The following is a 23,043-nucleotide window of genomic DNA, read 5'->3' as shown; positions in this document are numbered from 1 at the left end:
ATAGTTTTAATGATATATTGTGATGAAGTAGAAATGATTAAGATGTGGTTTGGAGGAACATATGGGGAAATTATTTGATGTATGAAAATGGAACTAATTGGAACAGCCATGCCTATATTCGTTTTTCTTTTTTCCTTTTTCATTAAGTGTTTGAATATATAAATATAAAAGTTACTGGTAGAAATAACCAATTATATTAAAATGTTGGACTGTATTACTTAAGAAAATGTAAGTCATAAAATAAGTGGGCTCACTATTCTTGTAAGAACTGAACAATTGTAACATCACAAAATTAATTATTCTGAGGATGGATTGGGGTTTAATATAGAATAGAAGGAAAATTAGAATTTGGTTAAAATTAGAGATGAAAATAAAGGGTAAAATTGGGGGGGGAAGATGAAAGTGAACACTATGGCAAAAAGAAGGTATAGAAATGGTAATCTTAGTTGTAAAAATTAAAAATTGTTTTAATTTGTTAACTGGCCAAATACTCTGATCAACAAAAATACATTGTATGTTTGTATGTGTGTATGTGTAAAAAATAAAGAAAAACGTTTTACAAATAAACAAAAACAAAACACAAGTATATGGGGAAGATGCCAGAGAACAATATCACCTGGAAGGTAAGTGGTTGAAGCAGTAGCAATCGAGCAATTGCCCTAAGATAGGAAGGCAGGCAGAGGTATATCAAGCCTAGAAGAAATTTGGCTGAGGAAGGCTAATGTCTAAAGAAAGGGTCCCCAACAGTTCAGTTCATCAAACCTTTGTGAAATTTTCAACTGCTTACTGATACTTAAATATATAACTAACAGCACTATTACTACTGCTATAATAACAAATACAACTGCAAAAAATAAGGATTAGGTGGATAAAAATGCCAAATATCTGGTAGACAGCAGTAAACCATACTACTGATAATAAGAACAAATACAAACAAAGGCAGAGTTGGGAAGACAGCATCACACAGCAAGTGCTGCCTTGGCAAAAAGCTGAAGAAACAGCGAATCACCTAGTTAGCTGCTGCAAGAAGATTGCACAAATGGATTACAGCAAAGTTATGACAAAGTACCCATAATGATGCATTGGAAGATCTGCAAGATATACTACTTGCCTGCAAACAAGAACTGGTGGCATCACAAAATAGAAGAAGAAGCTAAACTTCTCTGGGACTTTAGAATTCAAACAGACAAGACCTGCTATATAACACCCACACTTAACAATTGTTGGTAAGAAAGACAAAGAACTCTGGCTGGTTCTCTTCTGACAGAAAAAAAGAAGAGAAAGAACTAGAGAAAAAATACAAAGACCTTCAAATAGAAATGATGGGTCAATAGTGAAGCCACAATTTCAGACTGAAACAGAAATGACCAAAATATGAGACCAGATTTCTCATAACACTTTTGAGGTGTATTGCTATTCTGGAAAGAACTATAGCATCATCTGTATAGAGCAGCAGGGCAGTACTTTAATCTCCTACTTTAGGGGGATGGAAATATCATTTGGACACCTCACTATACCATTGATATAGAATTGAAAAGCAGGGGAACCAAAATAAATATGTTTTAACTCCCATTTGAGTTGTAAGTGGTTTTGAGTGAAATTCTTGCATATTGTACCTGACCGTAAATGTCTTATTGATGTGCAAGGCACAAATTAAATAGCAATAATAATAGCTCTTAGACTTATATATTGCTTCATAGTGCTTTACAGTCCTCTCTAAGCAGATTACAGAGTCAATATATTGCCCCCAACACTCTGGGTCCTCACATCAGAGGGGGTGTGGCCAGTGCCAGCAGCGGTACAGCAAATTCCAGGGCTCCTGGAAAATGCTGATATCTCAGCTGCTTTAGGAGATCCCCAGGGATCATAGCTGTCCTGTAGGGACAGTGAAGAACGGAGGCACAGACAGGCACAAACAGGGAAGTCGCAAGTTCCCTGAAGTGTCTGCATCAGCCTCCGACCCAGCAGCAAGGGAATACAGTCATTAGGAGCTGTCAAAAGCCGGGTGGCCAAACACAAGAAGAGAAGGAAAAAAGAACGAGGTGATCATCTGGGTGAGAAACTGTGGTCTTGGAAACAAGATTCCTTTATATATTTAACTCCTGAACTTTTAAAACTATTTTACTTGAGAAACTTGGCAAAGAGAGAGGGGAGGGAGTGGAAAAAGACTACCTCCCCACCTCCAGAACAGCTGTGAAGAAGCTGAAGCCTTTAATAAAAGCTAATTAACAAAAGCTGAAAAAGTAATTTAACAAATTGAAAGCAGATTGGGAAAAGAGGCATTTTTGGTTAAAGAAATATAATTTGAAAATTTGAGTTTGGAGTTTCGAAGCTGGGGGTTTATTTTTTCTCTCTTTTAAGACTATTTTGGATTGCAGAGGAAATTAAAGAGATATATTGGACAAAGGCTCTCTCCTTAATGTAGGGGGAATGGAGGAGCCCTTACAGGGTAGAGCTGAGGAATTTGTGCAGTTTCTGTTGGATAAAGTCGCTCAGATTCGGATGGACCTGGACTCTGATTGGGCAATTCTGACCGAGATGACCAGGGCAGGTCTTAGTCATATTGTGTGGGATGAGTTTGAGCCTGTGACACCTGAGGAAGTGGACAAGGCTGTGGGTGCAATGAATTCCTCCACTTGTTTGTTGGACCCATGCCCCTCCTGGCTGGCGACACGAGGCTGGCTGCTGACTGTAGTTAATGCTTCCTTAAGGGAGGGGTCTTTTCTGCAACCATTAAAGGAAGCAGTTGTAAGGCCCCTCCTCAAGAAGCCTTCCTTAGACCCAGCAGAATTAAAAAACTTTCATCCAGTCTCCAATTTACCCTTTGTGGGGAAGGTTGTAGAGAAAGTGGTGGCACTTCAGCTCCGATGGACATTGGATGAAACGGATTATCTGGACCCTTTTCAATCTGGCTTCAGACCTGGCTACAGCACGGAAACTGTTTTGGTTGCGCTGATGGATGATCTTTGGTGAGCCAGTGATGGGGGTCATTCCTCTATCGTGGTGCTACTTGACCTCTCAGCAGCTTTTGACACCATCGACCATGGTATCCTACTAGGCTGACTAAGGGAGTTGGGAGTGGGAGGCACCGTATTACGGTGGTTCTCCTCTTATCTCTCTGGTTGGTCTCAGTCGGTGTTGATAGGAGGACAAAAGTCGACCCCTAGGCCCCTCGTTTGTGGGGTGCCTCAGGGCCCAATCCTCTCTCCCCTTCTATTCAACATCTACATGAAACTGCTAGGGGAGATCATCTGACAATACGGGGTGGGATATCAGCAGTATGCCAATGATACCCAGCTGTATATCTCCACTCCGCATCATTTCAGTGAAGCAGTGGATGTGATGTGCCAGTGCCTGGCGGCTGTGAGAGTCTGGATGGGAGTCAACAGGCTCAGACTTAACCCAGACAAGATCGAGTGGCTGTGGGTATTGCCTCCCAAGGACCATGTCGATTGTCCATCCTTAACCCGGGGGGGGAGAAGCTGTCCCCCTCAGAATGGGTTCACAATTTGGGTGTCCTCCTTGACCCACAGCTGAGATTAGAGCAACACCTGGCAGCTGTGGCTAAGGGGACATTTGTACAGGTTCGCCTTGTACACTAATTGCGACCCTACCTGGATCGGGAGGCTCTTCTCACAGTCACTCATGCCCTTGTCACCTCACAGTTGGATTATTGCAACGTGCTCTACATAGGGCTACCTCTGAAAAGTGTTCGGAGATTACAGTTGGTCCAGAATGCAGCCGCTCAAGTGGTCGGGGGTGCACCTAGGTACTCCCACATTACACCACTCCTCCGTGAGCTGCACTGGCTTCCTATCGGTCTCATGTCACAATTCAAGGTGTTGTTATTATCGTTAAAGCACTATATGGCTTAGGGCCAGGCTATCTTCGAGACCGTCTTCTACTGCATAGTTCCCAGTGACCAGTAAGATCCCACAGAGTTAGCCTCCTCTGGGTCCCATCAGCTAAACAATGTCGGCTGGCAGGTCCGCAGGGGAGGGCCTTCTCTGTGGCTGCCCCGGCTCTCTGGAACCAGCTACCTCCTGAGGCCCGGACTGCTCCCACCCTACTGGCCTTCCGGAAAATGGTGAAAACCTGGCTTTTCCAGCAGGCTTGGGGCCGTTGATCTCGCCGCTGCGATCTTGCCAGATCCGGCCATGAGTGGTGTGTATGGTTTTTTTTAACATCTCTTATTGTATATTGTTCATATTGTCCTTGTTGTAAGCCGCCCAGAGTCCTCGGAGAGTTGGGTGGCATAGAAATGCGGATAATAAATAAATAAATAAATAAATAAATAAATAAATAAATAAATAAATAAATAAATAAATAAATAAATAAATAAAAAGATGAGAAGGGAGTGACCTTGGGATGTTTTGGAAACTGGCAAGAAGATTTTGATAAGAAGTAGTCTTGTGACTTTGTAACAGAAGGGGGAATATATAGCAGGGGGAAAAAAGAAAGAAAGCTATTCGTTTTTTCCTTTCACTTGATGGAGTTATAAATTTTGGAAGATTTTGGAATTGTGGTATTTTAGAATATTATTTTTTCTTTCTGGTTTTTCTCTTTTTATGCCTTTTCCTTTTCCTTTTTTCATGTAGAAATTCCCTCTTCCTGGACTTAAAAGAGTTCATTGGCAGGGTTTTTGTTTTTTCTATTTTTTAATATTTTTGGGGGGAGATATGTTTTTTCATCTTTTTATTGCCTGGTTGGATATTTTGGGCAAACAGCTGGGCTTTGGACTAGTGAATTTTTATTTTTGCACTGGTTTTACCTTTTCTTTCATTCTTTCTTTCTCTTTCTTTCTTTCTTTCTTTCTTTCTTTCCTTCCTTCCTTCCTTTTTTTCTTTCTTTCTCTTCTTTCTCTTTTTTTCTTCTCTTTTCGCCCTTTTGGGCTGTTTGATTGTTCTTGGCTTTTTGTATGGTTTACGGATAAAATCTATGTGGATTAGAGTATCAAGAACCTGAAGAGTCTGATAGGGCATTTTGAATTTAAAGAAATCAAGTATTTGGATTATAAAATTGGGTAGTAATATTTGAAAAAATATAAGGTGAAGAAAAAACATATTTATCATTACCATCAATATCAACAACACCTGGTACTACAGGGCAAAAGACAACAGAAATTGCATCACATCAAGACAAAGTCAACACAGAATTAAAAAAAATATGCTACAGACTATGACAAGATTTTAAGACAAGATTAGACAAGGTAGATGGGAGAATGGAAAAAAATGGAAGGAAATATGGAAAAAATGGTAGGAGAATTGAAAGAAGTTAAAGAAATGATAGGGAAAAATGAACAATGATTACAGCAAATGGAAGAAAAAGAAAAAGCAACAAAAAAATTGAAGAGATGGACTATAGACTTACAATTACTGATAAAAATCAGGAAAAAACAATTATAACCCTGGAAATGGATAAAGCTGATTTTTATTTAAGATTTCAAAACATTGAAGAAGAAAAGGGAGAAAATTTAGCAGAGAAAATTGCAGAGATAATAGCAGAAGCAATGGAAGAAAGTAAGGAAGGGATATTAAGTAGAATCGATGAGATATACAGAGTGCACACAAGATATGTGATGAGAATAATCTTCCTAGAGAAATTCATGTCAGATTCACCAAGAAAACACTGAGAACAGGGATATTGCAATTGATGAGAAACACGACGATAAAATACAAAGGGAGAGAAGTAGTGGCACTGAAACAAATTCCAAGAAGAGTGAGAGATCTGAGAAAAGAATATCAATTTCTCATGAAATGTTTAATAAAGAGAAAAATAAATTTTAGATGGTTGATTCCAGAAAGGATATTGGTGAACTGGCAAGAACAAAGATACAGATTAGATTCAGTAGAGAAAGCAGAGTTATTTTATAAACAATATATAGATGTCCAAGAGGAAGGAAGGTTGTGGAAAGAAAAAGGGGATGAACAACAGGAGGAGAAGAAAGAACAACCAAGAGAGACAATGAAAGAACAAGAGAGAGCATTAAGAGAAGGAGTGAGGGTGAAAGAAGTTAAGGAACTAAGGGAGATAAGAATGACTAGATGGACAAAACAAATAAATAAATAAGAAATGGAAGAAGAAATTAAAATAATATCTTTGAATATAAATGGATTAAACTTAGCAACAAAGAGAAGGAAAATATTCAATAAAATAGACAAGCTAAAATTAGAAATTATATGCTTACAAGAAGTGCATATTAGAAAGCAACATAAAAAACTTTTGGAGCGAATAAAATTAGAGACATCGTATATAACTTTGGCTTGTCAAAGCAAAAGAGGAGTAGCATTTTACATCAAACAGACAATACAATCCAAACAAATATAGGGAAAAAAGTGAGAATTAACCTTAAATTGCTTCAAGATTCCAGAATTAGAGGAGGATTTGGTCTTCCAAATTGGGAATTGTATCGCCAAGTGGCGATGTTAACTTGGATTAAAGAATGAATCTTATTGAGAAATACAAGACTGTTGACTTTGGAAGGACATGATTTACAACTAGGATGGCATCCTTTCTTATGGTATGGAAAAAAAATGGATCCATGGATACTTCCAGAGACATTGTGTAAGGAATGGTTTGTTGGTAGTATGGGAAAGAGTAAAAAGATTTTAGACTGTGCGAAAATGAATAAATTAACTTTAAGAATAAGAGATAAAGAGGAATCAGTGTATTTCAAGACATGGGGAAGATTTTATATATGGTTAGAAAACAGTGGTGAAATGTAAAATTTGTTACTACAGCTTCTGTGGATGTGGCTTGGTGGGGGGTGTAATATGACTGAGTGGGCATGGCCAACTTTTTTTTTACTTTTAAAACCACTTTTTCTACAACCTCTTCAGCTGAAGAGGTTGTAAAAAAAATGCTTTTAAAGCCTCTGACGATCCCAGGTGACTTGTCTGATCGGCAGAGGCTTTCTCTCTCTCTTTTTTAAAGCCTCTGACAATCCCAGCTGACTTGCCTGATCAGCAGAGCCTTTTTTTCCTTTTAAAAACATTTTTTCTATAACCTCTTCGGCCAAAGAGGTTGTAGAAAAAATGCTTTTAAAAGTCTCTGATGATCCCAGCTGAGCCGCCCGATGATCAGAGGCTTTTTTTTAACTTTTAAAGACCAAAGAGGTTGTAGAAAAAATGCTTTTAAAAATAAATTTTAAAAAAGCCTCTGATGATTGCGTGGCTCAGCTGGGCAATGGTGGAGGGGAGGGATTTTTGCTACCGGTTCTCCAAACCACCTGCCTCCATCGCTACTAGATCGGGTGATCCGGTCTGAACCAGGAGCATTTCACCCCTGTTAGAAAAAAAATATGAAGTTAAGAGGATAGATAAATTATTTAGATAATAGAAAGTTAAATGAGGGACAGGATAAAAAAGAAATAGAAACCCAGATGACACCTGAGTAAATGATAAAGGGGGATGGGGGGGAAAGAAAGAAGATAATAAGAATAAATGTACAATTATGATGATAGCACTGATAGAATAAATCTGAAAAGAAATTGAAAGAAAGTGTATACTATTAGAATACAGGAGTTGCTCGGATACCAAACAAGAAGAATATTCCACAGCAAAGAAGATAGAAAGGAGAGAGGAGTAGAGGAGTAGAGGGTAGGAAGAGGAGAGGGACAGAGAGGAATGGAAGAAAGGGAAAAGGAGAGGAAGGAAGGGTAGGGGACAGGAGTAGGAGAGAAGGTGAGAAGGGGAAAAGAAGAGAGTAATGGAGGAAAGGAAGGGGAAGTAGGATGAGGTAGGAGAAGAGGAAGGAGACAGTAGGAGAGGAGAGGAGGGAGGGAGGGAAGGGAAAGAGGAGGAGAAGAAGAAGGTTTGTTGTGAAATGAGGGAAGAAAGGGTAGAAGAGCAATTCCGAATGTAATTAAAATGCCTTATTTAATGCTTTCTTTAAGGAAAGCATGTATATGTATGATTAATTATGTATAAGAAAATGTACAATTTATATTATCTGTATAAGAAATAAAACTGGAAATCTGAAAAACTTTTCAAAAATTTTTTTACTGACCTCAGAAGGCTGAGTTAACCTCGAGCTGATCAGATTCAAACACCTGGCAGCGAGCAGTGAAAATTCTAATCAGTGCACTTCCACACCTCTAAATGGAGATAATCAATTGATGCAACTTCCAGCTACTCCCATAATTTGGTCCTGAATACAGAGTCAAAAGCTGCTTCAAGATTAATGAGGGCAGCATACAATGATACATTGTTGACTGAATATTTTTCAATCAGTGCTATCTTCTTTAAAACCAGCTTCCTTCATCTCTTTTCCTTTCTTAAAGACTGGGACAAAATGAATATCTTACCGAGACTGTTGTACTTGTTCCAAACAATTCCAATAAAGCTAGAAAGGAAATACTTCAAGGAATTAAATAGAATGGTAACCAAATTTATATGGCAAGGCAGAAAGGCAAGGATTAGGTTGAAATTAATGCAAGACTCTATCAATACAGGATGTTTTGGGCTGCCAAACTGGGAACTATACTATCAAACAGCTTCCCTTACCTGGCTAAAAGAATGGATAATCCTGAGATATAGACAATTAGGTGTACTGTAGGGACACGATTTACAACTGGCATGCCTTTCTATGGCATGAGAAATATATAGCACATAAATACTTTCAGGGACACTACATTAGAAATGCCCTACTCTCAGTATGGGCAAAAATCAAGGAAAAACATTTCTTGAAAATGCCAGTCTGGCTCTCCACGATGGAGGCACTAGCATATCCAAATGTGATGGACATGGAAAAATTGTAAGGTATAGAGATATTTTAAATGAGAAGGGGGAATTGAAAAACAAATAGGAATTGAATAACCAAGGGATAAATTTAGCATGGTGGCCGCATCCACAGATACAATCTAGATACCGTAAAGATGCCAAAATGTATGGTTTTTTAAAAGAACCAACAGAGTTGGATCAAATTTTAACAGGACCAGAGGATAAACTGATTGAATTTTTTTATAATTATTTATTAACTATTAGAATGGAAGAGGAACAAGTAAAACAAACTATGATAGATAATAGTTAAATAAGAGAAACTGGAGTTAGAATCTTGAAGATTACAAGAGAAAGATTAATCTCACTATTATGGTTGTTTACTGTAATTTATTAATTTTGATTAGTATTACTAATTAGTATGTATCAATGTTATGAGGAAAAAGAACTGTTATTATGAAACTACCATTAGAAAATACTATTATGATTATGATGAATATTACTGTAAAGAACTGTAACCAGAGAATATATTGTATATATGGATTTTGAACATTTTGAGGAGGAGGAGGAGGAGGAGGAGGAGGAGAAGAAGGAGAAGGAGAAGGAGAAGGAGAAGGAGAAGGAGAAGGAGAAGAAGAAGAAGAAGAAGAAGAAGAAGAAGAAGAAGAAGAAGAAGAAGAAGAAGAAGAAGAAGAAGAAGAAGAAGAAGAAGAAGAAGAAGAAGAAGAAGAAGAAGAAGAAGATTGGGACTATAATTGCCAGGCCCTAGACTCAGATTGTAGGGTCCACGATATTCCACGCCCCATTTTTGGAATCAGAAAGGGGATCACGAGTCTGCCACCCAAAAATGCTTTCCTTCCTGATTCCAAAAATGGGGCACGCAGAAGCAAAAAAAGTGCATCGCGTTTAAGGCAATGGGTCTGGCCAGGAGGAAAGAGAAGTGAGTCTGCTGAGAAGGAGGAGGAGGGCGCACAGCTCTGCAATGTGCATTGGGGAGAAAAGCATTTTCACGTGGCAGTGCTGCAATTCCGTCCCCGAATCCAAAAATGATTCCCTGTTCCCTGATGCACATTGCAGGGGAACCAGCCGCTGCCTGAAACATAGCTCTGTGAATTGCATTGGGGAATTGGGCCAACGGGTGGCGGTGGCTGGAAAGGAGGGACATTTCACTTTAGGGGCTCCCGCTCAGTTCGGCTCCCGGGCACAGAGAGAGCTCAGCATCTCCTTACATTGCTGGGGAGTGAAGTCATCATGGCCATTGTTTGCCCTGAGCTGCCCACTGGGCAGCCAGAGGGCGGACCAGCTGCGAACCATGGGGCCCATCTTGTTTGCCGAAGCTACCCCCTCCCCAAGCCATCCCAAAGAGGGTCATTCCTCAGGCTGTGCCCTGACCCAGATCCCTGCCACCTGGAACCACATAAAAATATGACACACGGAGCCCAAAAATATCCGAAGGTGGGTGGGCAGAGCTACATTCAGACCGATGGTGGGTTTCAAATGTTTTACTACCAGTTCTATGGGTATGGCTTGGTTGGCATGGCATGGCTTGGTGGGCATGGCTTGGTAGGCATGGCAGGGGAAGTATACTGTAAAATCTCCATTCCGCCCCCAATCCAGGGGAAGGTTACTACAAAATCCCCACTTCCTCCTGATCAGCTGGGATTTGGGAAGCAGAGAATAGATGGAGGCGGGGCCAGTCAGAATTTTTACCACTGGTTCTTTGAACTACTCAAAATTTTCGCTATGACCAATTCTCCAGAACTGTTCTCTGGTCAGAACCTGCTGAAACCCACCTCTGATTCGGACTATAAGACACACCCAGATTTTCACCCTCTTTTTGGGGGTAAAAAGGTGCATCTTATACTCTGAAAAGTACATTATATATATGTAAATACTGTTAAAATGCTCTGGATGAAATATGTCCCTTTGGCAGAAAACTAGAAAATCATATAAAATTGTATTAAAAAGTACACTTGTACAAAGTTCAATATATATGCCATTCTACAATCATAGTAATGTACACTAGTTCTACTTACTGATACATTTTGGTGGAGGTGACCATCCATTCTTTGTGCATTCAACCACCTTTTCTCCATTATCTGGATCAAAAGTAAATCCACTGTCACACTGAATTCGAATTAGATCCCCATCATGATATATAGTTCTTTGAGGTCGGAAAGTACCATTAGATATTCTTGGAGAGTTGCATGTAATTTCTAGAGAAAATAAATCATATATTATATGAAAAAAGGAAAACGTGCACTCATATCAGATTGTAGGCATTGATTTCTATAAGCACAGAAAACAATATTACTATTTTAAATATCTATATAGCACCACAAGAACATATTAATCAATAGACATACTTACTGATGGGCACAACTAATTTAAAACTGCCAGTTAGGTTCTAAAATATACTGTGAAAATAGTCATCTTGATTAAAAGTGCTTTTAGTAGCCTTGTATTTATTTGAAAGATCATAAATAAATTCAGAAAGTTGTTGTAATTATTCTCCTCCTTCACTTTGGTTTCCAATTGAAATAAAAAGCTACAATTTGATACCCCTATACCCCCATACTTGATACCATCATTCTTACTTTTTAGTCCCACTGTTGAGCCTGGTAGGATTTTTAGCCACCTGCAAGGTTACAAATCAGGGGCTCCACATTGTAGTAGTTCCTCTCCTGTCTGAGGTTACAGTTTCAGTTAATGGTGACAGGGAAAAGAGGTCAGGCCTTCAAATTCTTTGTAATGGAGCTTTTATTACTTTTAGTAGTTCTTGGCTATTATTTATTTGGAACATCATAAATAAATTCAGCCAGTTCCTATAATTATTCTTTACTTTGCTTTGAGTTGAAACATAAAACTACAATTTGATACCCCTCTTCTTGCTATTCAGTCCTGTTGTCAATTTCACTAGCATTTTCAACCACCTGCAAGGTTGTAAAATTAAGAGCTACACATGGCAGTGGTTCCACTTCTGCCTGACGTTGTCGATCATGGCGACAAAGGAAAGAGGTCAGGCTTTCAAAGGCTGTGATGGAGCCCGCAGGGCTTGTTCCTAGTCCCATTTATGTTCAAATTCTGTTCAGAATTAGAAGCAGAATCTATATTATAGATTCTATAATGATAACTCTGAGGTAGAGTATCACCAACAACAATTCAGTTACTGTGGCAATGGATGCATTGCTAGAAGATTTGAAGATTGGGGCAGATTTCCTGGAGAAAATCAATCTATGTGATTTCTGAGAGTGGATACCGCCTTCTTGGCATGTAATTAAACAATTAATTAGCTCCTCCTGGCATTGCCCCAGGGATACCATCAAAACATCAACTGGTCTAGAATTCAATATCTGTATGCTCAATATATACTCTTAGATCTGCTACATTACATCATTGCTGCAAAAGTTGCAGTGGCTACCAATGTCCCTCTGGTCATGATTACTTATTTATAGCTTGAGTATGGGGCATCTATGACATTGAGTTTTCCAGATGACCATGGTTTGTCTAACCTGGATTGCAAGAGTCCCCAACTTTCAGTTAGTCAGGGAGTGATATCACATCTTCTCCTTGCAGCTCCCCTCCTTAGGAACAGCTGCCCTAAGTAGAGAATGGCAGTCACTCTCCTGGTTTTCTTGAAGCTAGTAGTGAGTGTAGGACCACAGAGATTTAGGTCTACATGTGTGCATTTTTCTTATGATTTATTCTTAGTCATTATGTTATTGAATTTTTTTTTTAAATTTGATTTATATGCCGCCCTTCTCCGGAGACTCAGGGCTAAGCAATGTGCTAAGCAATAGCCTTCATCCTTTTGTACATTTATACAAAGTCAGCTTATTGCCCCCACAACTGGGTCCTCAATTTACCTATCTTAAAAAGGATGGAAGGCTGAGTCAACCTTGAGCCTGGCGAGATTCGAACCTGCAGTAATTGCAGGCCGCTGGTCTTAATAACAGGATGCTTTAGACCACTGTACTACCAAGGCTCTATTTTTAAAATTTAAAATTTTTGATTATTTTATTGCTATTTTAATATCTGTAAACTGCCTAGAATCCATAAGAATCAACATGGTACAGAAATAACATGCATGAATAAACAAAGAAACATCTCCATGAAGTTCTTCTAATGCCTGTGGTGGAATAACTGGTTCTGGGAGAGGTTGGGCCACTAAAATTGTGAGTTGTCTTTCACTAGACATCCCCATATCTGCTAGTGCTAAAATTAGAAGCACAGCAATATTTCCCCCCACTAATTAAAGAATTCCCTATAGTCTTGTTAGAAATGGAGTTGGAATTTCTATTGGTATTGATATTTAGATTTTGGTATGGTAATCTATATAAATAAAAATGTAAATGTCCGTTTGTACATAACCGCACATCTCCTAAAGTTCTTCTCTGATTGCTTTCAAATTTTGACACAATGTTGCATTCGACTACGGGCATGTTTTTCTATACCTATATTATATACATGTCACACCTCTGACAGGTAAAAACATGAAAAACTTTGGAAAACATTGAAAGACAGCGCCATCTGCTGGACATAAAACCAATATGGCAGCCTCCCAGCCCTGATTACGCTCAACAGATTTCTGCTCCTTATATTTAGACTCTCCATATTGCTTCCAAGAAACTGCGCATTTGGAAGGCAGAGATGCCAGAGGGCCATATCCTGCCACCAGGCTCGGCAGGTAGGCAGCTGGCTCCCCACCAGGAAGCCCTCACAGCTGGCACTTCTAGGGCTGGCCGGGACCTGCCCGAGCCTGGCTCTGACCTCCCCATCCCCCGGCCACCCCGCAAACTAGCCTCGCCCGCTGCTGCTGCCCATCCCTCTCGCCAGCCGCTCTCGGGGCTCCCTCCAAAGAACACCTGGCAACCAGGCTGCCTGGGTCCACTAAGCAGGAACCCTCCATCCCTCACCTGGCTCGAATCATGTCTGGCCCAACGCTACCACAGGCCCCGAGGTCAGAAAGACCAGCCACTAACTGGCGCTATGCGAATCCGGTCGGTGAGTGGGAGATGGAGGCAAGTGGAGCCTCGGGGTCACTTTTGACCAGTGCTGTCTTTGATTCCCAGGTGGGTGCTCTGGCAGTTCATGGAGCCTACATGAAAATTTCGGCCTCTGGCAGAAAAGGGGCTCCGGGGAGGCTTCGGGGGCGGAAATGGCCAGGAGGGAGAATGACCGGCCCTCCTTCATTTTGCCTGGAAGAGGGGGGGATTTAATCATTCCCCTGCCCTTGGCAGGCGGGGGAGGAGAACTGCGCAGCAGGAATCCAGTGGAGTGTACATGGCTCCTGGCTTTGCCACTTTCTTCCTTCGGGCGGAAGCCCCAAAACAGCCTCCAACCCCTGCCGCACCCCTTCCCTCCCTCCCTTCCCTTCCCTTCCCTGCTATGTGTCTCCCCATCGAGCCCTCAGAGAGCATCTGTGTAGGGAGGATGAAGGGGGCCCCCAAGATTCTGCTCTAGTGCGGAGAGCTGTGAAGGCCTGGCCTGAAAAGGTAAGGGTGATGGCGGGGGATACAGAAGAGGCTGGGCCAGAGACAGAGATAAACAGAGAAAGAGGGAGAGAGAGAGAGATAGAGAAATACAGAGAGACGGGGAGAGAGAGAGACACACATACAGAGATACAGAGAGAGAGGGTGGGACAGAGAAAGAGACAGAGAGAGATACAGAGAGAGAGGGGAGAGAGAGAGAGACATAGAGATACAGAGAGAGGGAGAGAGAGACACACATAGAGAGATACAGACAGGGAGAGAGAGAGACATAGAAAGATAAAGGGGGGGAGACAGAGAGGGAGGAATTTGTGGTTCCCATTGTTTTTTAGCAACCGGTTCTCTGCCCTAATCATCAGGGGCTGTCATGTGACTGATGAAAGTGAGTGACGTCGAATGGGCCATGCCCACCAAATGTTCATGGAGAGTTTGGAACTTCAGCCTCACTCTTTTAGCCCAGCAGAAGCACCAAACTGGGCCACAGCAACACGTGGCCAAGTACAGCTAGTAGTTTATAAATTCTTTAAAAATGGAAACAATAGCTCAGCTATGGAGTCTATCATCAGCAAAAGCAATTACTGTATCTTTTAATGATATAAAAATATTGACATGCAGATAAGTAGTGGTTTTCACATACCTTCGCTACTGGTTCAGAACTGTGAACTTGTTTCGCTCACGTGCGGTGCTTCTGCGCATGCACAGAGCATCCATGATGACGTCTGGGTGGGTGGAACCGGGGTGAAGCGGTAGAAACCCACCACTGGTGCAGATTACCCCTACATTGATGATACAACAGACCTTTGGGGGAGGATCTGAAGAGTGCAGTTTTTGCACTAACTTGGCCATTAAACCACCAATGGATGTGTCTTTCATTGCACCACTCCTCTTCAGCAATCTGAAATTTTTCACATTGTCCTATTTCAATTACATCCCAATAATTTCCAATGGGCCTTTTCAGAATAGAAAAATGTAGCCCAGCTGGGAATGCATCAAGATGGGATAAAAATTACCAGTAAAACACATAAATAATTGCAGCTTATTTTAGCTCTAATCATAAATAGACTCAAACCGAAGTGTTTTGGCCCTGGATTGGTGATAGCAGAATTGTAAAATTAAACTTTTTGAGTCACCTTTGCATTTAGGAATCACGGGTGGTGTCCCATCACACTGAATTACAAAAGCTGATTGGGAAGAATTTGCTTCCAGGACATATCCTGTTCTACAGGTCAGCTCAATAGAAAGACCACGTTGAACAACTATATTTTCAGGCACATCTATTCCATCTTTAACTTCTATTTTCTGGCTTTCCAATTCAGTCCTGGGGATCACACAGGGATCTGAGGTGAAAAAGAAAGCAAATCCTATTTGAGAAGGCTGTCGGGATCGAAATGCATCATATTATCTTATTGCAAGATTTACCTAGATTTAGCTTTCATCTAGTAGCTACTTCACCCAAGTTAACAGAATTGAAATCGTATATAAAGGAGGGCTGCTGCAGGAAACATCAATTAAATCTTCTTTATATGAGAGAAAGAGAGAAAGCCATTATTCTTAATTATTAGAAATGCTCATAAAAATTAGATGAAGACTTTCTTTTCCGCTTACCAAGGCAAATGGGTACTTTTGTCCAGGTCCCATCATCACAAAAAGATATTTTTTGGCCTTCCATGGCATAATAACTTTGGCATTTGAATTCTACTGAAGAGCCAGATTTGTACTGCTTCTCAGATAAAGTAGTAATGTCTCCGTTCTCAGTTCTTGGTGGACCACTGCAATTTTGCCCTCTTTCTATCAAATATGAAAGCATGAAGATGAATAAATAAATAAACTTAGAATTTCTTCTCTAAGAATTAACAGGTTAAACTGATCTAAATAATTTAAATGTGTGTGTGTATATGTGTGTGTGTAATGTGTGTGTATGTATGTATGTAATTTATATAATACACACACACCCCTTATATGTATTATATAATTCCAAATTATACTTAAACAAAATCTGTCATTATTATGGAATCTATGACAAAATTTTACAATATCAATTTTTCTTTACAGAAAAGAATGGTCTTTCCAAAAATTGATGTTATACATATCCACTTCTTGATATTTAAAGTAATAGCAGTTTTCCAAACTTTCTTGGCTACGCATGATATAACCCCAAGTTCCTAAGAAAGTATTAGATGCCTTCATTTTAGAATGTAATTCAAAATAGTAAAATAGCATTCACATCTTTAACATGAAAACATTTGCATATACAGTATTTCTATTTATTTATTTATTTATTTATTTATTTATTTATTTATTTATTTAATCAAATTTATATGCCTCCCTTAGCCCAAAGGACTCCGGGCGGCTCACAAAAATAAAATAATCGCACAATAAAATAATAAATTAATTTTAGTTAATTAAAATACTCCAATTAAAACCCTTAGAAAAACTAAAAAACTCCCAGCAGATCAGGCGATTTATTACAAGATTCTTCCAAAAGAAAACCAAAATTGGCCGTGATCAAATCAAATTAATTGATGTGCCCTTACCTTTCTTACACCAGCAACAAAGAAAATCTATTTCAGCTACAATCAGAAATCGTCCTGAAATAGTCTTTCAGATGTTCCACTAAGCTCAGAAGAAAATCCTTTCATAAATTCATTTCAAACTCAAGTTACACTTAACACAAACACTTATCATGTTTTAAAGTCTTAAATAAATTGATACTCCATTATCAAATATTTCAAGTCTTCATCCCATAAATCAGAAATATCAGCATTTTCAACTTTAAAGGTATTTTAAAATTTCTGATATGTTTCAAATTCAATTTGATTAACAATAAAATATGATTAAATTGATTATATTGACACTGTTAAATTTTGGGGCAGGAAATTGAAGCTGAAACTGTTGACATTCCTTAAAATAATAATTATAAAGAAATTGGTTTAACATTATTATACATTCTGTCCAACTTTTCAAATAAAATCAGGTACAACCTATTAGAACAATCTCTCTCTCCCTCCCTCTCCCTCCCTCCCTCTCTCTCTCTCTCTCTCTCTCTCTCTCTCTCTCTCTCTCTCTTGTTTTGCTATAAGTTAAAATACTTTTTGCTTTATGTTGACTCAGATAACTGCCAAGATCTCTACAGAAATATATGAAGTAATGGTATGTGGGAATGACCTTGGGAGAAAAGGGGAAGAAATGCAACCAAGGGAACCATCAGTTTAAAAGGCAACTCAGTCCATGCCAGGAATAGACAGGGCAAGCGGTTCAGAAGAGACCCTCCCAGTTTCATGGGCTCTAAAAGGCACAGGACGAAGGAATGTACTTTTGGATTGCAAGATTCTGTTAAAGTAACCCTACCTTAACAGTAGAATTAGCTCATCTGATGGTACATCCTCTATGATCTACTTTGCAAGGCTGACACATAATCATGTTCTAATAAAGACTGTAAAGGTCTTTCATTTAAATTATTACACATAGATATGATTAAATAACTGAATAGTAATATCAGTGTTGTATTATCGCTCATTCTGTTGGATCTGTAATTGTATCTGTTCTATTGTATATTCTATTGCATTTGTAATTCTCATACCATCATATGTAGATATTTTAAACTTTATGTTGCTGTCTCACTTGCTTTAAACAACATGCTAACAATTTACCTCTTAATTCATGAAGCACCCAATATTTTAATTTTAAACTCTTCAACTTGATCAGCATAAAAATAATCCATTAGCTCTGTGAGCATAGCACAGTATACTTTCTATTTATAGGCTAATTTAACCATCAAATACTTTCCAAGTTAAATTCTCTTTTAATAATATGACATCAACATATTTTGATACAACCTTTGCAATTTGTGATACAAATTCCTACCAATATTATGCATATTTTCAACTACAAGGAAACATAATTCTTAACTGAAGTTCAATTAAGACTGAACCTTAGAGACAATTTATATGTTTGGGGAATTGCCAGAACATCTTTCTCCTATCTGATGTGCTTCAAATTTTTTAAAATTTAGATTACACTAGTAAAATTCTAAGCCAAGATGTGAGAGAGTTCAGTGAAGATTAAATCACTGACAGAATCCATGATACTGACAGCATGCTTACCAGAGATACATAAAGGCAACTCCATGTAACCGTCAACACACTTTCTGACTGATGGAACCACAATGACATATCCTTCATTACATTGAAATTGCAGGCTATGATTACTCTGAATAAGTTGAGCTTTTCTTTGACTCCCAAATACAAACAAGTTTTTTGTTGCTAGCTGTTGCCTTGTGATACTGCAGGGTGCTAAAAATAAAACAGAAAAGAAAAGAAAATAGATCTTCTCAAGGGAGATAATTGTCCATTGGTTTCTCCTCTATTCCACCCTAAGAAAATAAGACAGATTTACAAGTCGCAATGGATAATTCTAGGCCAAATACAAATAAACCAAGTTAGATCACAGTATTAATGATAAACAAGTTATGATTCTGCTATAGTTTTTAGACCTATGCTAGAGGACTGGCTTGTAGAAGCATGCCAAATGGATGTTGTTCTGTTTGTTTTAAGTTAAGAATAGACAGCGCAATTCAGAATGTTCTGCAAAGATGTCTTGAGTTAACCGAGTTGTAATGGGACAATTTCTAGTTTTGTCTTTTTGCTCACATTAATGAGATTATTGTTATTAATAGTGGGGCAAGTCAATATCCTATCAGTCAATGTTCTTCTACCCATTTAACATTTCCAGCATTACAGGTTAGATAGACAATACTTTTAAAGCATTCTTTTAGCTCTCCAGTAAATATTATAATGCCCCTTATTGAATTGTGATGTCATTGTTTAGTTGCTAAGTCATGTCTTACTCTTCACAACCGCATAGACCATAGCAAACCAGCACCCTATCCTTAATTGTCTCCTGGAGTTTGCCCAAATTCATGTTCATTGATCAATGACACTATCTATCCACCTCATCCTCTGCTGTCCCCTTGTCCTTTTGCCTTCAATCGTTCTCAACATCAGGGTCTTTGCCCTGCTTCATTTGTAACTTCATGGGCAAACTTCTTATTGCTATTATTTCGGTTATCTTGATTTCCTATTTTTTGAATTCCAATCCACTATGATGAAAATGACATCTTTTTTTGGTGTTAGTTCTATAAGGTATGGTAGATCTTCAGCCTTTATAGCACGGGTGTCAAACTTAAGGCCCGCGGGCCAGATCCAGCTGATGGGGTGCTTAAACCTGGCCCATGGGACTGGCCTGGAAATAGCAAAGAACTGGCCCGCAGTGCCTCTGCTGGCTAAAAATGGACTGCATGGAGGCCCCACAAGCCCCCCGTGTAGCCTGTTTTTGGCCTCCCTGGCCTCCAGCAGCACTCTGCCAGCCAAAAATGTGCTGGGGGGGCATGCACCCCCCACAACCTATTTTGGCCAACAAAGTGCTGCAGGAGAAGTCCATCCCATCTCCCCCACTTCCCACCCACCCCTTGCTGGCCCGCAGAAAACTACAATGCTGATCTGGCCCTCAAAGAAATCCAGTTTGACACCCTGCTCTATAGCGTCAGTGTTTGGGGCATAGATTTGAATTACTATGATGTTGAATGCTTTGCCTTGAATTCTAACCAAGATCGTTCTGTAATTTTTGAGATTATATCTCTGTATTGTTTTTCCATTAAAATTGCTGATTCTCATCCGCTTTAATTGCACTGATTTCCAAGATGTTGCTTTCAATCTTCCCATTTCATGTTCAACCAGATCCATGTTACTTTGATTCACAGATCTTACACTCCAGATTCCTATGGAATATTGTTCTTACAGCACTGGACTTTCTTTTCACCACCAGACACATCCACAGCTAAGTGTCATTTCAGCTTTGGCCCAGCTGCTTCATTCTTTCTTGTACCACTTGCAATTGCCCTCCTCTCTTCCCCAGTAGCATATTGGACACAATCCAACCGGAAGAGCTCAACTACCAGCATCATATTGTTTAGCCTTTTGATACTGTTCATGTGGTTTTATTGGCAAGGATACCAGAGTGGGTGGCAATTTCCTTCTCAAGTAGACCACATTTTGGCAGAACTCTCCTATGACCTGTCCATCTTGGGTGACCCCACAAGGCTTAGCTCATAGCTTTTGAGCTTTACAAGCCGCTTTGCCATGACATGGCAGTAATTCATGAAGGGGTTTGTTGAATTAATGACATCCTAATATTCATAACAAGCATAAGAAATAACTTTGGGGAACTGGAGGAAAAGTCACTACCAAGGCACCAGTCAGATAAAAGAAATCTGAGTCCTGGCCAGAAATGTTTCAGTGAAGTATTTTGTCCTCTGAATAACCTCTTGACAAACTGTGCTGAATTGTCTGAGCTTTTGTTATTTCCTAGACAGTTTTTGCACAAAGGATGTAAGAATGTGATGATTTACCCAACTGTACCAGCTACAAGGATGATGGGATCTAGTTTTGTATTATTAATAGAGATGGAACGATCATGGAGGAAACTGAGTAAATATTCTGAATAAATTGTAATTACTAGACTGAAAAGTTTTCCTTCTACAGCATTCTAGCTGGCTGAATTCCATAGCAAAAGAATTCACTTTCCTATTTTATTAACCACTGAGTCTGTTACCAGATGTAACTGTATCCCGCAGTTACTCAGCATCCTTGAATAAGCTTCCAATTGAATATCATTTAGTTATATCCACTATTTTGCTTGCTCATTCAACAGTTTGGAACAGTTTAATTTTTTTTTTAGCTTTCAAATGGAAGAAGATGACACCAGCACAGTTTGTATCTTCAGAGGGAAAACCTGGATGCAAATTCAATCCAATTCTCAAAGAATTTGGCAGCTACAATTCTTCTCCTACTGGATGAATTCAGCATTTTCTCCCAGGTCTACACTAGTAAAAAAAAAAAAAGCATGATGCCTTACCCAAGCATTTTGGTAGATGAGGTGTCCATTTTTGTCCCTTACATTGAATCCATTCAGGTCCTTCCAAGACATAGCTAGGGTTGCACCTGTATTGCACTCGGTCATTTTCCAGATACTTGGCTTTCTCAGCACTCACAATTTCCCCAAAGTCAATCTCATCTGGTTCTTCACATGCTGAAATTATATTTACATAAAATTATCTTATTTGCTTAGACAAGCTCACTTTTTCTATTTACTCTCATGAACTTCCCATGAACTGGAGATAACAAACCCAAGTTAGATAATTATTTCCCACTTTTGTCTTAACTAAGAAACCAATGCTTGCTGGACACTTAACTATAAGTAATCCTCAATTTAGTGATCATTTGAAATGCCAAGGAACTTAGTTGTGGAGTGCTTATGATCCAGATTCAAAATGTCAACACTCACCCCCTGCTTCAGTCAGATGAGTGCACTTTGGTGTTGGTTTCAATTCAAGGTGTTGGTTATTAACTTTGAAAGCCGTACATGGCTCAGCGCCAGGCTATCTTCGAGACCGCCTTCTACCGCATAGCTCCCAGTGACTGATAAGATCCCACAGAGTTGGTCTCCTTCGGGTCCCGTCAGCTAAATAGTGCTGGCTGGCGGGCCCGCAGGGGAGGTCCTTCTCTGTCGCTGCCCCAGCTCTCTGGAATCAGTTACCTCCTGAGATCTGGACTGCCCCCACCCTATTGGCCTTCTGGAAAGTGGTGAAGACCTGGCTTTTCCAGCAGGCCTGGAGCTGTTGATCTCGCTGTTGCAATCTTGCGAGATCCAGCCATGAATTGTGTGCATGGGCTTTTAATGTTTTTAAAATGTTTTTATAATGTTTTTAAATAATTTTTCTATGTTCCTTGTTCGCATTATTTTTGCTGTAAGCCACCCAGAGTCCCTTGGGAGTTGGGCGGCATAGAAATGGAATAAATTAAATTAAATTAAATTAAATTAAATTAAATTAAATTAAATTAAATTAAATTAAATTAAATTAAATTAAATTAAATTAAATTAAATTAAATTAAATTAAATTAAATTAAATTAAATTAAATTAAATTGGTGCTGGGCAACTGGGTTGTATTTACAGCCAATTGAAGCATCCCGTATACACATGACCCTGTTTTATGACAGTTTTGCTGAAAACCTAAGTAAGTAAAAAGCATTTACTTCTGGTTTACTGCAAAACCACACCAATGGCGAACCACTGGTATACTTAAGAAATACATATTCACTTAATGACTGTGATAATTCATTTAATGGCCACCACAAAAATATTTATAAAATCTAGTCACTCTCATGACTGATCCACTTTATGATCATAACATGTTGCATAACTGTGATGGAAAGTCTCCATTAAGATATAACTCAAGGACTGCCTGTAATATGTAACCTTCCCTTGCTGAAGCGTAACCTAAGCAACTCTGTGGATGGGGAGATAGAGAGAGGTTGAAGGGCTAGCAAACTTGCCCCCCCCCAAAGCAACTTCTTTGTAAGTTTTTCTTTGGAATTTCCTCCTTGCCGGTACTTACCGTGGCTAAACATGGGTGGTCCTGAAGGAATCTTTCTGATATTGTACATATTAGATTTTCAACAATAAATTTTTGTTAATTGTAATCACCCTCTCATCTTTCCCTATATACTTCCTCAGCAATATCTGACTCAAAAATGTTAAAGCTGGCAACAGTTCTTTCCCCAGAGAAATAAATCCATTTCTTATTATTAATTTTTCAATGTCTATTACCTATAGTTTCTTTCTTTTTATCAAGTTTAAATGGTGCCAGCTGAGAATTTATTCTATAGGCTATAATTCTCTCACCTTGTTCTTCCCTTCCCTTTCCTTATCTTTTTTAGAGATAGAGCATAGTAGAATACAATTGTGAGATATTGAGGGGCAGAGAGGGGGGAGGGAGAGG

The 23,043-nt window shown here is 39.2% G+C and overlaps 1 protein-coding gene across 2 annotated transcripts in view; it reads right to left on the bottom strand.

Annotated features, from left to right (window-relative positions):
- Nucleotides 1–23,043, bottom strand: part of LOC148114683 (complement factor H-related protein 5-like) — an 88,592-nt gene that overhangs the window by 64,117 nt on the left and 1,432 nt on the right. For both annotated transcript variants that reach the window (XM_087890062.1, XM_087890063.1), the window contains exons 2-6: nt 21,119–21,292; nt 18,310–18,498; nt 15,812–15,994; nt 15,337–15,543; nt 10,754–10,933 (exon numbers count right to left, since the gene is read on the bottom strand). In XM_087890062.1, coding sequence (XP_087746188.1) covers nt 10,754–10,933; nt 15,337–15,543; nt 15,812–15,994; nt 18,310–18,498; nt 21,119–21,292 — 933 coding nt within the window. The remainder of the gene's footprint in view (nt 1–10,753; nt 10,934–15,336; nt 15,544–15,811; nt 15,995–18,309; nt 18,499–21,118; nt 21,293–23,043) is intronic.

Source organism: Pantherophis guttatus, chromosome 3 (assembly GCF_059756535.1).
Source record: "Pantherophis guttatus breed Tessera chromosome 3, ASM5975653v1, whole genome shotgun sequence".
NCBI lineage: Eukaryota > Metazoa > Chordata > Lepidosauria > Squamata > Colubridae > Pantherophis > Pantherophis guttatus.
Note: the sequence above shows the minus strand (reverse complement) of the source record. Positions and strands in the feature narration are given on the sequence as shown.